We start from the raw sequence: 15,153 nt of genomic DNA on the forward strand, positions 1-15,153 counted from the left end.
ATTTACAGGTCCCTGTAAAGGCAACCATTTACATGATTCAATTACATACAGGAAGGCTATTAAGATTGAAGCTTTCGGACCTTTCCTAAATTTGAGAAGAACATATTCAACATGCAAATTTCAAAACTAATACAGCTATATCACAATAAAGAAGAAACCATTTACAACATCCCACAATTGTTTTTCACAACAATAGATCTGAATATTTAGAAACATCATAGTTCAACATCACTGAGCTTAGACAAATAAAGACAACTGCAAATTAAAGCATCCATCCAGTCCTAATCTTCAGTTTCAAGTTTAAATTTTCAGAAATTTGTCATCGAAAAGTTTGGGAGTGGGACATCACATCTGAAATCTGGTTTCACAGCTACTTCTGGACAGCCACAAGGCTATTTATATACGGGAGAAAAGTTTCGAAATCTTCAGTCCTCTGCTCACTTAACAATTCCACATTCTGTTTTCTCACATGATAACCAATAACCCTACTTGGGAGCAAAATTATCAGCATGTCATCGTTAACGCAAGTCAAAACCCGGCAGTAAGAAACTTTTTCACCCACAACTTCAGATTTAAGAGGAATTACACACTTCAGGTTCATAGCCATGTTTCCATAAACATTTAACATGCATTCTCCGTCTTGTATTTCTGGAAGAATGTAACACAATTCCCCATACATCTGCATCAAAGCACCATGTGATTCAATGCCATAAGGAAGTGACAGAATCCCATAGACCTCGTTCTTCAAATCAAAAGCTAAAACTGCACCAGAAGATGTCTTCCAATAGACAACATTCTTCAAGTAGAACCCATTACGAGTCAGACTTGAGGCGATCAGTTCACTGCAAACTGTATCAGCAACCCTCCAAGAGTTTGAACTCTTTGAGTAAATCTCAAAAAACAGAGCTGACACACCATTTAAAGCAACAGGGACAGCACAAACAATCTCATAATTTGCAGAAAAATTCAGTGTGGTCGGGTTAAATGCAAGTGCTATTGCTGTTTCAGGAGTATGGCACAACTTTGGCTCAGGAAGCACTACCCAGTCCTTAGTCACAGGGTTGCACATGTAGTAGACAAACTCATCATAACGGCTTTGGCAGCATACCAATCCATTGCATGTGACTCTGATACGAACACGTTCAGGTAAGAACTCCAGGGAGGGACTTGGAATGCTGTAAGCATCTGGGTTGAATGAGATGAAGGAGGGGTCTAAACCAGGAGATTGACAAAGAAGGCCAGAAACATCTTTAAAGTGGATAGTTTGCATGTGAGCCAAAAAAGGACAGCTTATCCACCGATTCCACTCTTTAGAAACAGCTCTGAACCTGCAAAGCGATTTTGCTGGTAGGAAGGGAAGAGCATGCTGTTTTATGATGTCTCCCAGGGGTGGACAACCCTTCGGCTCAAGGTAGAACCTCCTTTTCATAGTTGGATAACATTTAAAATCAGACCTATATTCATCATGGAAGACTTCTTCCTCTGTATTGGTATTCCCAAAACTCTCCATTACACTACAATTAAAGAAGAATAGATTAGTCAAAGTAAAACAAATCTAATTCAATTGCTAAAAAGACTAACAGTTGCGATTCTTAAGTGCATTAAAAATATCATCCATCAAACTGGCCATAACATAATAAAAATGCAGCATGACATCAATTAAATTAAATTTGGCTCTAATCAGAACCCAGTAGATCTATTAGCATCTAAATCCAAAGCAAAAGTGCATTCAACTTCACTAATCAGAAATCAATGATCAGTTCATTATTTTTTGCAATGAGAAAAACCAATTTATTATGAATAATTACAAATTCTAATTCTATTCTACTAACTAATAAACTTGAAATGAAGAATAATAGCAAAGAAAATTCACTACAAATATATGAAGTTACTTAAATCGCTTCAAAATCGATCTCCAAGACACATGGTTCTCAATCCTAACCTTTTACAAAATAATTCCATTTTTGAGTTGTGAAGAAAAATTCAACAAGAAAATCTCTCTCTCTATATGTGTGTGTGTGTCAATTGATACTCACCAAAGCAACTTATTTCCAAGATTACTTGGCACACAAGGACCAAACAATTACATACATATACATACATCTATACGAGTGTGTGTGTGTGTGTCACTTGATGCTGACCAAAGAAACTCATTTCAAAGATTACTTGGCACACAAGGGCCAAACAAATTAACGTGAGTAAACAAATCTTTGATATTCAAGTAAAGATTACTTGCTCAACAAGGCAACGAAAACATAAGGTAATTAAATTAATTTAGTTTAGTAGCTATACTCATATTCTTTTCGATATCCAAATCCTTTTATCCGAAACAAAAAATTATAAACCGGGCAGACCCAAACAAGTCAAGCAAACCAATAAACGTAAACAAGAAAATTCAAAATCTTCGTAAAGAAACAGTAAATGCAGCAAATTTGCATCAAAATATGAGAATCCGGAAGAGCAACTTAAACAAAAACATAAACCAAGATTTTTCAAGAATGCAAAAAGGATTTAACACCACGAAATGAACTACCGAGATCGACTTTTTCTTTTTTCTTTTCTTTTTTAAAATTCACAAATTTAAAAAAAAAAAAACCTTTCAAGGAGTGAGAACACTACCTGTGAAAGCGAAGAGATGAAGAGCGAAAAACTCAGCAAGCTCAAAGAGAAACAGAGAAAACTATTTAGGGAGAAATTCTCAGCGTGTTCTGTAAGTCGCTGAGTGCTGGTTTTCAAAAAGTAGACTGGCATTCTATAAAATAAGAGCTTTACGAGAAAAACTGTCAGCAACGTGGCTTCTTTTAATTGGACGTAATTTGGAGTCAACCGTGAAGTCGTCCATTTACGGTCAAGCTTGCCCGACTTGCAAGCTCGGATTTTTTACTTTTGTAAAAGAGCTCCAGGTGGAGTACAATCAGCTAAGTCCTTCGGAGCGAAGCAACACATTTTTAGTTCACCGTTTATACGTTTATACCACTTATTCTAACGAGAGTAAAAATATCGTAATAGTATTATATTTTTTAAAAATATTTTTATTAATATAATTTATATTAAAAAAATATCATTTACCTTTTTTTTTTGTTTTTTAGTGAAAAAAAATAATTGTAATATGAAAAAAACTCTTTAACAAAAGAGATACGTGATTAAATAATAAAATTTATATATTATATTTTTTTATGAATAATTAAAAATCAAATAATATATGATTGATTAATGTTTATAATTTTATGTAAAATTTAATTTTGTTATGATTTTATATTGTTAAATTATTTAATATTATTTTTATTATTTAAAATTATTATAATATTATATTAGTGATTATAAAATATAAAATTTTAAATCTAAAAAATTTTCAGATAAAGAATGGGTTGGCATTCTCAACCCCTTAGCATTAACGACAATTTTTTGCGACAACGCCGAGAGATTGGCCCTTGGCGTTGCCAACCCCTCTTCTGGATTTATTTTTAGTTTCTTTCATGCACTAAAATAAAATCATTTGCAGTATTTTAATTTATATGGGCCCCACTGTTGAAAGAATGGAAAAATTTTTTATGTAGTAAAATAAACTCATTTGCAATATTTTAACTTATATGCCCCACTGCTGGAAGATACTAAAAAAAAAAATCCGGAAAGGGGGCTGGCGCGTTGCCGCCAAGGGGTGCCGTTAACCTCAGGGGGTTGGCAACGCCATTCATTCTTTATTTGAAAATTTTTTAAATTTTAAATTTTATATTTTATAATCATTAATACAATATTATAATAATTTTAAATAATAAAAATAATATAAAATAATAACATTAAATAATATAACAATATAAAAAATAATAAAATTAAATTTTATATAAATAATGAATATGAATCTATCATATATTATTTGATTTTTGACTGTTCATAAAGAAAACACATAATATATTAATTTGAATGTAGATTACTTTACTGTGAAATTTTTATAACAAATGTTAATTATCTAAATAAATTTAATAATTTTTGTTTTTCTTTCGTTGAAAGATTGAAAAAAAAGAGAGAAATAATATTCTCTTTTTCTGCATAAGTTATATCAATAAAAATATTTTAAAAAAATAAAATATTATTATGATATTTTTTTTAAGCTATGAGATAATTGATATATTTATATACAGCGTAAAAACAAGTGAGTAAAATTTTCAATTTCCCTCCCATCAAATAAGAGCTTTACAAGAAAAACTGTCAGCAACGTGGCTTCTTTTAATTGGACGTAATTTGGCGTCAACCGTAAAGTCGTCCATTTACGATCAAACTTGCCCGACTTGCAAGCTCGGATTTTTTACTTTTGTTAAAGAGCTACAGATCGAGTACAATTTCCTAAGTCCTTCAGAGCGAAGCAACACATTTTTAGTTAATTGCACATTTCTCCCCTTAGGTTTCAATATTCCGCTAGACGCATTAAAAGATCATTTTATTAAGACAAACAACCCACTTTTTTAACTTTCACCAGGGTACTATCATTTTTTACACCCCAAAAGATACAAAACTTAACAAGTTGACCCCTAAAAAGATGCAAGTACACGCGAATTGAAGAGATCTTTATATTTTAATTTTTTATTGTTATAAAATCTACAAAGATTAACAAAATTATTTTTTAATTTTTTCTTACAAATAAAATATAGGATATTATACTTTCTTTTTAAGAAAAATTAAATATTTTTAAATACATTAAATTTTGAATATATTTTATTTAAAAATAAATCTTTTTTAAATTTTAATTACAATTATGTGTATTAACATAATAGGTTAATTTTGCCTTTTTCTCCCCGTATAACATTAAAAGTTGTCTATGTAATACAAGTGGCTAATTAGAAAAAACAGTACTTATTATTACAATAAAATTATGTATATCTATTATATATATATAAATATATATATATTTGATATATGTCATTAAGTGATTAAATTATTTTAAATTAAAGATAAAATAATATTTAATCACATTATAACATATCATATATATATATATATATATATATATATATATATATATATATATTATTGCTAATATTATTATTATTATTATTGTTATTTATGTTGGAGGATTGTAATTTTTAAGGGAAATAACTCTAACATAAACCTTACAAAAGTTAAAGGAATGGGGCGTTCGTGTTTATCTAATAGGCCAAAAGACATATTCCCGAACTCAAATTGGCATTCATTAAGTGTTGAAGACCCAATCTCGCATCTATAAAATGTTAAAATTAACATTTTATTATTTTTAAAAAATAATAATGATTTTAAAAAATATTAAAAAATAAAATATTCATTAAGTAAAATTCTTTTAAAAAAATATTTTATTATTTTTAATATATTATTAGTTAAATGATGATTTTACTTCTGTAACTAACTGCTTTTATTAATTTTAATATCTGATGAACAAGATTTTGGATTTTTAATACGTAATAGATATTACTTTGGGTTTGCAATAAACCTTAGGTGGGAATATGTCTTCGGCCTATCTAATAATTTTTTCTATAGGCCTGAAATATTTAAAATAAAAATTTGTTTTCTGTATACAATATATAAGAGTAGTCTTGCATGTCTTGAAATAAAAATACAAAATTTTGCGTACCCCGATTTTCATTTATAAAATAACATAATAAAATATTTTAAATATATAATTATAATTTTTTTAAATGAGCATATTGGTTGATGTTAAATCAACTTAAAAACAAGATCAAAAGTAAAACGATTTAAAATAAGGACATTTAAGATTAGTGGAAGAAATTCTCAAAAATTCCTATTTTTTATTATAATAAATGAAGCCATATTATATATACATATTTTTTTTATATAATTTCGATGCATAAATAATGTACCATCATACGATTGAATATTACTTTATCTTTAATTCAAAATCATATGAATCATACAATAGTACATTATTTGTGTATTCAAATTATGAATCAAAACTGGGGAGTTTATGGCTAAATTACACTCAAACATCCAATCACTTCACATCTTGCATTATCAATCTTACAAAATATCAACTTCAACATACAGTAAGTCATTAACAGTTCTTACAAGCTTCTTTCACTTACTTTTGCCTATTTTGTGGGCTGGCAATCACTTCTTTAAGAAGTTAGTGTTCGAATTCTTTTTAAACAAGGACTTGAATACAGTAAGAATTAATTAACCCATTTTCCTTCTCATGACTAAGACTGGATTCAAATTTGAACGAGTCAATTAACCCATTTTCCTTCTCATGACTAATATTATCAAGTGTTTGACTTGCAAAGATAATGAACCTAGAAAAATTCTATTTGAATTAAGTAAAATGATGTTATTTTGATTAGTATGTAACAAAATAATATCATTTTAACCGTTTTTTGGTCGGTTACAATATCAGTTTAGTATTGTAGCTGAACTCGAGCTCACTCTCCTTAAACAAGCTTAACTTGAACTAGTTTGAAAGGAGCTCGATGAACTTGAGCCTAAGCTCAAGCAACTGCACTTGAGTTGAACTAAACTTGGCTCAGCTTGTATCCTAGCCTTATTCATGTCACAATTTTACATTCCTCTATTGGTAAAATAGGTAGGAGAAAAGAACAGAAGACAAACAGGTTATCCAAGCAAGTTTACACTAGTATATACTCCAAAATCATAACAGAAATATTACATTCCCCCTCGAAAGCAATTAAACGACAGGACGAATATTGCTACAAGCATAAAAACTCTAAATAACCATTACCAAAACACATACTATTAGGTGAGAGCAGGCAAAGGCAATAACTAGATATCAATGAGGCTATTAATGTAAGGTACAATCTTACCATTGACAGTAGTAGATTCGTTCATAAGGATTTTGGTTTCTCTCGTCTTCATGTCACATAAATAAAGTGTTTTCTCTGAATGAAGCACCAAAATGTCATCTTGTGCACACAGCACGCTATCAGGACCAAAAACAGCCCTGCCAAGAGCAGAACGGTCTAAAGTGATAAAGTATGTTTCCCATGTCCTGATATTACTATGCATTTGCATTGTATTCGTGTATGCATTAGATAACACTTTCACAGACAATCTATTGCGGGAAATAGAAAACCCACAAAGTTTTCCATTGATCACGCCCAAGGTCCCATCACCATAGTAGAGTTGGGACCGCTCCATTGTGAGATCAAAAGCAAGAATTTTATTATTCTTTGTTGTCCAGTAGATAATACCATTTGCATGAACACCTGAATTTGGCTGGATCTTGCAACTGCCAAGGAAAATCTCACCAGAAGTTCTCCAGGATCCTTCAGCAGAGGAATATATCTCAAATTCATATCCATCAAGTTCGGATGGAAAGGCACAAACCAGCTTGTACTCAGCCCTAAATTTCAATACTGATGGTTCAAAAATGAGCACCACAGCAGGTTCAGGGCCATGATAATTTTCTGGTTTAGGAAGTTTTTGCCACTGTTTGCTAACAGGATTGCAAATATAGTAAGCATTGTAGTCAGTGCGACCCTGGCAGCAAAGTAATCCATTAGAAGAACTCCTAATGTCAACAGCTTCAGGCAAAAACTTCAAAGAAGGGTCTGGAACACCATAGGCCATTGGGTTGAGCGTAAGAAATGATGGATCACCAGATGAGGACTGAAAAAAGAAGCCTGAGATATTATGGAAATGGTTTGACTGGTTGTGTGCAAAGAAAGGAGTTGAGATCAGGAACTTCCAGTCTCGACAAACTGCTGTAAACCGAAGAATTGATTTAGCTGGAAGGTATTGAAGGGCATGCTCCCGAATAATATCCTTGAGCTCCAAGTAGATCTTCCTATTGGTGTTTCTGATGATGGTGCTTTGTTTCGTCCCCTGATCCATATTTAACTGCAACTGGACATCAAAGTTTATCAGAATGACCAATAGGAATATATAAAATAAAGAAAAAAGTGGGAAGCATCTCATTGATCTGATTGGTTATGAGAATTTGAGAAGCTTGAAAAGAACACTTCGTATACAAGGTAAAGCTTTGGTTTTATGTTCTTCATTTATTTCCGAATGTTGCAGTTATGACATTTTCTGATAACAATTCATTATTCATGATGAGCTGGAGTGAATTAGCAATGACCTGGAAGCTGAGTTGAAAGTTGAATATTGATGTGGCATAATGACATTGCTTTCCTGGTAGTTTTGATGTAATGCTTTTGTAATTAACTTGTGCTTATGTAAAGTTGATAATGTTAGGTGTGTTAGGGAAAAGTTTGACACAAGTTAATGTGTGTTAGTTTAAGTCAATGGCTATGCTTAAATCCAGCTGAATAGCAGCTGATTTTACTAACTTTTTGTAAGTGAAGTCATGTAATATTTATTCAGATAAAGTAATGAAAAGAAGAACTTTCCAGCAAAAACATTTTTAGCAGCCTCTCTGTTTTACATAAAAAATTCACTGCATAAAACTCACAAAAACCAACAATTCATACATAGAAATCAAACAAATAACTCTACATACATTCTAATAAAACAAAACAGAAAATAATCTTTAGTTGAATATTCAAGAGAAGTCAATACAATAAGTTTGTCAAATAAGTACCCAGTACCTTAAACAAAAGGATTTACTATTAGATTCCTCTCATGCGTATCAACTTTAACCTTATTGCTGAAATATAACTATATAGCAAACACTTTCTAATGCAACTAGATTAACATATTTCCAGCCACATAGCTCCAAGGAGATGCAAAGTTCAACCAATTTCACCGATGATGTACATGTTTCCCTAAGGTAGAAAAGCACTACATCAATTGCAATATATGATGCTTGTATCAAGCGTCTTTTTACTTATTTCTTTTCCTACTTCAAAAGCCAATTTATCCACATTATTAGAATAATAAACATTTTAAAAGTTGGACTTCCAGTCAGTCTCATGGTCAGAAGAAGTAAAATTCAATTTTCCAGAAACAGACAACACTTGCTCTTCCAAACAGAAGTTACATGAATTAAACATCTAATTTATATATTTTTTATTGTTTTCATTACTTCCTTACACTTGTTTTCTTTTCTGATTTCTCAGCAACCAAACACAATCAACTCAAAACCTAAAACAAACTCATGAATTTCAGACAATCAACAGTTTAAAAATGATAATCAGAAAACCCGTTAACACCGCATTGATTAAGTTAATAATAAGGATTAATAGAATATGATTAAACGCAAATCAAAATCAACTAAGTTTACAGTAATGATCGGGTAAAAAGCCATACCTGACGGTGACAATCGTTAAAAACAAAGGCAGAGAATCCTGCGATTCGTTCCGGAAGAGCCAGAAATATGAAATTGGAACAAGAGGACCGACAGCTTGTGAGCAGATGGATGGTACTATATGATACGTTTGTTCTCCTAATATTTAAGAGAGGACTTGAAGCTTGACTTGGAGAACGCCTCCATTCAATTAACAGGAATAGAAAGATCGAGCGATGTTATGTACATAATTATATATATTTTTATTATATAAATATAATTTTTCAAAAGAGAAAATTTTAAAATTTGAGTAGGGTTGAATGGGTAAATCGGGTGATCAATCACTTATTACCAATTTTTCTAGAATAAATTGATTAATTAAATATTCAATCATCTAATCAATTAATTTTTTAAAAATAAATTAATTAATTAAGTATTTGACTGATTACTGGTCAATTTTTTTTCTGTCAAAATTAATAGAAAATTTTATATTTTTATCTTATATTTTAACTTTGGTTAAATAAATGGATGAATTTTATGTTTTAATTAAAAATATTTATATTTGGTTAAATGAGTCTAAATCAGGTATGTACAAACTTTAAGAATATTTTATCTTATTTTTTCTTTTAAATTCTAAAAAATTTTACAAAACAATATTTTTTCCTCTGCAATTTATTTTTTCACCACTGGCATCCTCTCTCTCTCTCTCTCTTTGATAATCTCTTCCTCCCCATCTCTCCCCCTAACTAACCGTCAAAGCGCCAAATCAAATATGGGAAGATGAAGCATCGTCCGATTTCATCTTCTCTGAGGAAAACAAGAAATCTTGTCTTCAACTGAGAAAATGAGACGTTTTCAAAGTTAAATGATAGAAATTTGCGAAATCTACTGTCTTTGAGTGGAAATAAATACTTCGGCCTTAAAAATATACGGTAAAAATATAAAAATTTATCACATTCAATGAATCAACTAAAGCTTTATTACAGAAGATAGAATTGCAATGGCTGATATTACAGAATCTCAACCAAAGCACCGGTCAGTTGGGAGAGGTCCAGGGATGGAGCCCTGCTCGAGAAATTGTAAACCAAACACAACCAGAATGGCAAGCAACGCTAAGTACGACAAACCCTCGACGGCTCCCAGCAAGCCGAAAGGGCCATTGGGGAGACCAGAGCCAGTTTTGGCTTTGGTGTACAAGGACCAACCCACAATTCCCACAACCACCAGGTAGCTGACTCCCTCCAGAGCGCCAATTGAGCCGCCTGGTCCGGGGGGCAGGCCGCAGCCGGTGGTCTTGAGAGTGTAAAGAGACCAGCCGATCACTGGGGTTGAGATTAATCCAGCGCCGATTGCTGCTTTTTCTAGAACTGCGTTGCCGCTTTCACTGGTCTCCTTTACCATGCTTAGTACCTTGAGTGGGGCGTGCGACCTTGATTTTCGCTTGTGTAGTGGTGATGACAATGAGGCGGACGGTGGAGATGAATTTGATAGCAACATCTTTGAGACTTCCATGTTATCAAGCTTTTGAGCTTGTGTGATGGTGCTTCTAATAGTGCCTTATCCATGGCTGAGTGATAAACAGAAGGGTTGTGGGTCCCATTTTTAATTAAAAATAATCTTTAAAAAAATAGCAGATGTTTATTGGACCCAAAGTAACCCGTATAACAATCAGATTTACGTGATACTGTAACAACTTCAATTTGAAAATCACATATATGGATGGAGCCTGAATAAAATGAAAAACAATGACTTCACGACACGTGGCAGAAAAGTGACAGCCAGTCAAGCCAGAAAAACCGGGTAACTCAGCCGGTTTTCTGGTTGGCTCCTCAAACCAGTGATTAATGAACTCGTCAACAATGCGGGCTTCATCTGCTACAAATGGGTCAATTTTTGAGCTTGAATGAATCTGGAGCTTGAGCTGGGCCGTGCAGAGAGAGTCCAACAATCAGATTCGCTGCATCAATATTTAAATAGCCGTGCAAATGCTTTATATGGAAAGCGTATAGTTGAGGGAGGCAATTAATCTTCCAAACTACTCAGGAGCACCTCTACACAGAGCCTTAACCGTTCGATGATCTATCAATGCCTATCATGCTAACAGGCCCCATACATCACACGACTCAAAAACCTTCCAAGGGAACATTTCAGGAATCAGTATGGACCGATGAAGCCCCTTCGTTATTATCAACATATTGCCACCTGTCCAACAGACCTGAAATTGATAAATAAAGCAGGCTACCAATCACAGCTTGACAACAATATAATGATATTGCAAATTATAAACTATCTACAACAGAACGATGCGTTTTACAAGAGCCCTATGAAAACCCCGCTTGGACAAACAGAAGAAAAAACAAAGAGATTTTGAGAATTTTAAGTTTCCCTCCAATTAGAACCCCTTTTGAAACAAAAGTACTACCGATGGGTTTGGGCGGGGAGATTGAGCTCTCCCCGAATAACTACCATTTGAAAATATCATAGCGACGGCTATGTAAGAGGGCAAGCGGGAAAGAACTACCAACAACCTTTTGAATCGAAGGTTCCACCCAAGATAACAGTTTCTTTCTGTATCTATCTATCTTCCTAAACATCGCCATTGTCCAAGAAGACAGCCAAGATTAATAAACATCTAATCATGAGATGGAAAACAGCTAATGGCGCTTCTTTGATGGTGATTCAACAACATCCTCATCATCCTCACCACTGTCATCTTCTTCAACATCATCACCTCTCTTTCTCTTCAGTTGTGACGAAGATGCAGGCAAATCTTGAACTCCTTCGTCATCTTGTACTTCTTCTTCTTCAACTTCCTCTTCATTCCCTGCCTCCATATCACTCCCTCCACCATCATCTTCTTCGGCCTGTTCCACTGGCTGAACTAGGTACCCTGCACCATAGTCTTCATCCTGCCATTCCAGAGAACTTCCCACAGTTAGTATCAGAGAATAAACAAATAAAAAAAATAAAATATAGCCACAAAAGAACAAAAACACGGAAAAAGAGCCGGCAGAGAGGAAAACCTAAAAAGCAATATTACATACAAAAAAAACTAAGCTAAACAAATACTTAAAAAGCAAATCAAATTTCATGGTGAAATCCAAAATCATGGAAACACTTTTGAACAGTAAAACTTAATTAAAAAGAAATGAAAAATAATCACTCAAGTATGTAAAGTAGAAGAGTTGATCAGGTTAATAGCTGAAACTAATATTTAGAGTAAAATAATGCTGCACTCAAAAATAAATACCAAATTACAAGCACAAACACACGTATACGAAGGTAAGAATATAAAACCAGTATAAGCAACCAAAATAAAAATCACATTCATGGTTCAAGTCATTGAAACAACAACAGGACCACATCAGCTGGGTAGGGACAATAGCAACTTGATGTATTTAAATGCATTCAGCGAGAAAATATCACATGCAAAAACCAAGCACCCTCACCAATAAACTCAAATACAAAATTCTTACTAAATGCATGCTCCATGTTAATGAAATATCAAAGACATTCCCTGTAAAACCTGGGTGATATGATTAAGAACTAAGAAGTCAACAAAATTCCTGAAAACATTAAAAATCAGAAAAGATGTCATGTCACATATTATAATACAATACCAAATGTGAAGTATCAAGTAAAAGCATCCCCGGAGCTAAATTTTGAAAATGCAATTACCAAATCATTCAACAACCAGTTTCAAAATTTACATCTAAAATTTCAACATGCAAAAAAATTAAGAAAAAAAGTGTTCACTCTTTTCTTAACAGACTCAATGTATGCTATATACAGCTTCAAAGAAAAAGTCCATGAATCAAATTTGCAATCCTGAGTTTGATCATTTTTAAGGTCGTAGACAAAGAAACACCAAACAAGCAAACAACAATGAGATAAAAGAAACATAATCCTTTTCACAGTGAGGCTATAAAATACAAACAATAACTTTCAAAATTCACAAGCCAAGAATAAAACTGTCAGCAACTTCTACATTTGACCTTGATTCAGAAACTTTGAGTTTATTTGAATGACACAAGTCGTTTATTTGCTCTAAAGCAACATGCTATCAGTCACAAAAAAGGAAGTGATAACATCAAACAATTGCAAAGGTCTAATTTCACTGACAAATTTAAGTTAAAAAAGATATAAAAGTTAACTGCAACAAAAGCATATACGATAATACAAGAAATTAAACAGCATTATCATATATGCAGTTTAATAGCAGACACAACAACAAAAAGTCCATTAACCCAATCAACATCCTCAGAGAAATTAATATTTTAATACAGCACAAAGAAGATCTTATATCATTCTCACCTCCTCTTCAGCCTCTTCTTCATCTTCAACTTCAAACTCCACATCATCCTCAACAGCTTGCTCCTCCTCTCCAGTCTCCCCATCATCGTCACCATCTTCCTCCCCATGCTCATGGCCATCAATCTCTCCTTCTGTGCTTGTCAACCTCCCCGTACTCTCAGGGTAAGCCAAATACCCATCTATCTCATCATTATCGACTTCCTCTTCTTCTTCTTCATCATCATTTTCATTATCATCATCGTTATCATTATCATCCTCATCATCTTCCTCAACTCCATCTTCCTCATCGTCACTTTCCCCAATGGCGGCTACATCTTCTTCCTCAAAAATCTCCTCTCCAGATTCAATTTCCTCATCATCGTAACCCTCATCTTCAAAATCTACATATTCCCCATTCACATTTTCATATCCATTTGTCTGATGGCTCGTCTCGTTAGGCTGTCGAGCAGTCTCAGTCTCTTCTTCATCAGCATCACTCTCTTCATCCTCATCAGCATCCACAATCCCCTCTATATTTTCACTGTGCCCATTATCCCTCCTAAAAAGCCTATCCTCACCATCAACTTCTCCGCTCCCAGGGTCATCCTCATCATCTTCATCGTCATCTTCCTCCTCATCATCAGATTCAGGCCTCTCATTCTCCTCTGCATCCATCTTATCCAAGTACTTCAAGGACTTGATCATCGCAAAAACCCTAGATCGATAATCTTTCACTCTGGTGACAGGACACTCATACAGATCGAGAGAAACGAGCTTCAGTTGAGCCAAGGGCGCTAGATCTTCAATAAACTGGATCCGGTTGTTGGACAAATCAAGGTCGCGAAGGGAGTCCAAGCCCGCTTGAACCAGAAATTCTAGGCCTCCTGCGATGCGGTTGTCAGAGAGGATAAGTTTCTCAAGGTTTTTCAGTCGTGGAAACTGCTCTAGCGTTGAAACTCCCGTATTCGCAATCGAAAGAAGCTCAAGATTCTCGTATCTCTCTAGAAGACTCGGCGGTGGCAACCGTCCCTGTACACACTTCACCGCGCCGTCTAGAGTTAAGGTCCGTGCCGCGCTATGGTCCGTTTGACCGTCTAAAGCTGTTTCCACGGCTCTCTCCCAGATCTCATCCATCAAATATGAAACCCTGTATCTCATACAACCAACTATTTCTCTAACATACAATTTCTTTATATACTTACTTTCCTTTTTATGAGAAATCGATAAAAAGCTAAGAAAACAGTTATTTCAAACCACGCTAACAGCACTAAGAGATAAGAAGAAATAGTAATTTCATGGTTAAAAGGAAACAACCTTTTGAACCAACCAGTGGCCTTAACAGTAAGCAGGATTTCTAAGACCGATGGCGGACTTGACAGGCTTTATCAATTTTAAAAAATCTTAAAACCCTAACCCCAGAGGTGTCGGGTCCCTCCTCTTCGGTTGATTCAAGAGAAACACACAAATGAAATTAAACCTAATTTTGTTTTTCTCTCTCTGTTTCTCTCACTTTCTCTCTCCTTCATTTATTGGTTAGGAAGACGAGAGCAAGTCGGGGATAAGCCTGCAGTCGCTCGGTTCGTGGCAAGAGTTTGGACGTGGCCAGGCAGGTTAAGTGGCTTTGTGTTTGCTCGTTTGAATAATTGCTGAGATGTGGGCCGTTGGATTCAAGAGGA

General features: G+C 33.9%; 4 protein-coding genes across 9 annotated transcripts; all 4 read right to left on the reverse strand.

Annotated features, from left to right (window-relative positions):
* Positions 1 to 118: 118 nt before the first annotated feature.
* Positions 119 to 2,761, reverse strand: LOC123198635 (F-box protein At5g49610-like). 2 transcript variants are annotated; one of them, XM_044613365.1, is made up of 2 exons: positions 2,620 to 2,761; positions 119 to 1,514 (listed from the first exon to the last, which is right to left on the reverse strand). In XM_044613365.1, exon 2 carries the CDS (start codon positions 1,508 to 1,510, stop codon positions 371 to 373), a length of 1,140 nt encoding a protein of 379 aa, XP_044469300.1. In that variant the 5' UTR covers positions 1,511 to 1,514; positions 2,620 to 2,761; the 3' UTR covers positions 119 to 370. The 2 variants fall into 2 exon arrangements, with proteins under 2 accessions (XP_044469300.1, XP_044469299.1); XM_044613364.1 differs by lacking the exon at positions 2,620 to 2,761 and adding an exon at positions 1,943 to 2,189.
* A 3,830-nt stretch (positions 2,762 to 6,591) lies between these two features.
* LOC123198483 (F-box protein At5g49610-like) lies at positions 6,592 to 9,441 on the reverse strand. 3 transcript variants are annotated; one of them, XM_044613167.1, is made up of 3 exons: positions 9,208 to 9,441; positions 8,547 to 8,723; positions 6,592 to 7,842 (listed from the first exon to the last, which is right to left on the reverse strand). In XM_044613167.1, the coding sequence occupies exon 3, from the start codon at positions 7,828 to 7,830 to the stop codon at positions 6,760 to 6,762; it is 1,071 nt and encodes a 356-aa protein (XP_044469102.1). In that variant the 5' UTR covers positions 7,831 to 7,842; positions 8,547 to 8,723; positions 9,208 to 9,441; the 3' UTR covers positions 6,592 to 6,759. The 3 variants fall into 3 exon arrangements, with proteins under 3 accessions (XP_044469102.1, XP_044469101.1, XP_044469098.1); XM_044613166.1 differs by lacking the exon at positions 8,547 to 8,723 and having other exon boundaries at positions 6,592 to 7,836; positions 9,208 to 9,438; XM_044613163.1 differs by lacking the exon at positions 8,547 to 8,723 and having other exon boundaries at positions 9,208 to 9,436.
* Positions 9,442 to 10,112: 671 nt separating this feature from the next.
* LOC123198788 lies at positions 10,113 to 10,697 on the reverse strand. The gene has a single exon (XM_044613561.1). The coding sequence runs from the start codon at positions 10,694 to 10,696 to the stop codon at positions 10,205 to 10,207; it is 492 nt and encodes a 163-aa protein (XP_044469496.1). The 5' UTR covers position 10,697; the 3' UTR covers positions 10,113 to 10,204.
* A 62-nt stretch (positions 10,698 to 10,759) lies between these two features.
* On the reverse strand, positions 10,760 to 15,075 carry LOC123198787 (acidic leucine-rich nuclear phosphoprotein 32-related protein-like). Of its 3 annotated transcripts, none has more exons than XR_006498131.1 (3): positions 13,499 to 15,075; positions 11,713 to 12,093; positions 10,760 to 11,386 (listed from the first exon to the last, which is right to left on the reverse strand). XR_006498131.1 is itself a non-coding variant. In XM_044613560.1 (2 exons), the coding sequence occupies exons 1-2, from the start codon at positions 14,633 to 14,635 to the stop codon at positions 11,839 to 11,841; spliced, it is 1,392 nt and encodes a 463-aa protein (XP_044469495.1). In that variant the 5' UTR covers positions 14,636 to 15,075; the 3' UTR covers positions 11,437 to 11,838. The 3 variants fall into 3 exon arrangements, 1 of the variants encoding a protein (XP_044469495.1); XR_006498132.1 differs by having other exon boundaries at positions 10,760 to 11,399; XM_044613560.1 differs by lacking the exon at positions 10,760 to 11,386 and having other exon boundaries at positions 11,437 to 12,093.
* Between the last annotated feature and the right edge of the window lie 78 nt (positions 15,076 to 15,153).

This window comes from Mangifera indica, chromosome 16 (genome assembly GCF_011075055.1).
Source record: "Mangifera indica cultivar Alphonso chromosome 16, CATAS_Mindica_2.1, whole genome shotgun sequence".
Classification (NCBI taxonomy): domain Eukaryota; kingdom Viridiplantae; phylum Streptophyta; class Magnoliopsida; order Sapindales; family Anacardiaceae; genus Mangifera; species Mangifera indica.

Bases quoted from the DNA above. Each gene is read 5' to 3' on its own strand.
- LOC123198787 (XM_044613560.1), bottom strand. From the start codon at position 14,635: ATGAGATACAGGGTTTCATATTTGATGGATGAGATCTGGGAGAGAGCC. The intron at 12,094-13,498 runs GTGAGAATGATA...CTGGAATGGCAG, and splicing joins AAGAAGAGGCTGAAGAGGAG to GATGAAGACTATGGTGCAGG.
- LOC123198788 (XM_044613561.1), bottom strand. From the start codon at position 10,696: ATGGAAGTCTCAAAGATGTTGCTATCAAATTCATCTCCACCGTCCGCC.
- LOC123198635 (XM_044613364.1), bottom strand. From the start codon at position 1,962: ATGGAATTATTTTGTAAAAG. The intron at 1,515-1,942 runs GTTAGGATTGAG...CTTTAATTGTAG, and splicing joins ATGGAATTATTTTGTAAAAG to TGTAATGGAGAGTTTTGGGA.
- LOC123198483 (XM_044613167.1), bottom strand. From the start codon at position 7,830: ATGGATCAGGGGACGAAACAAAGCACCATCATCAGAAACACCAATAGG.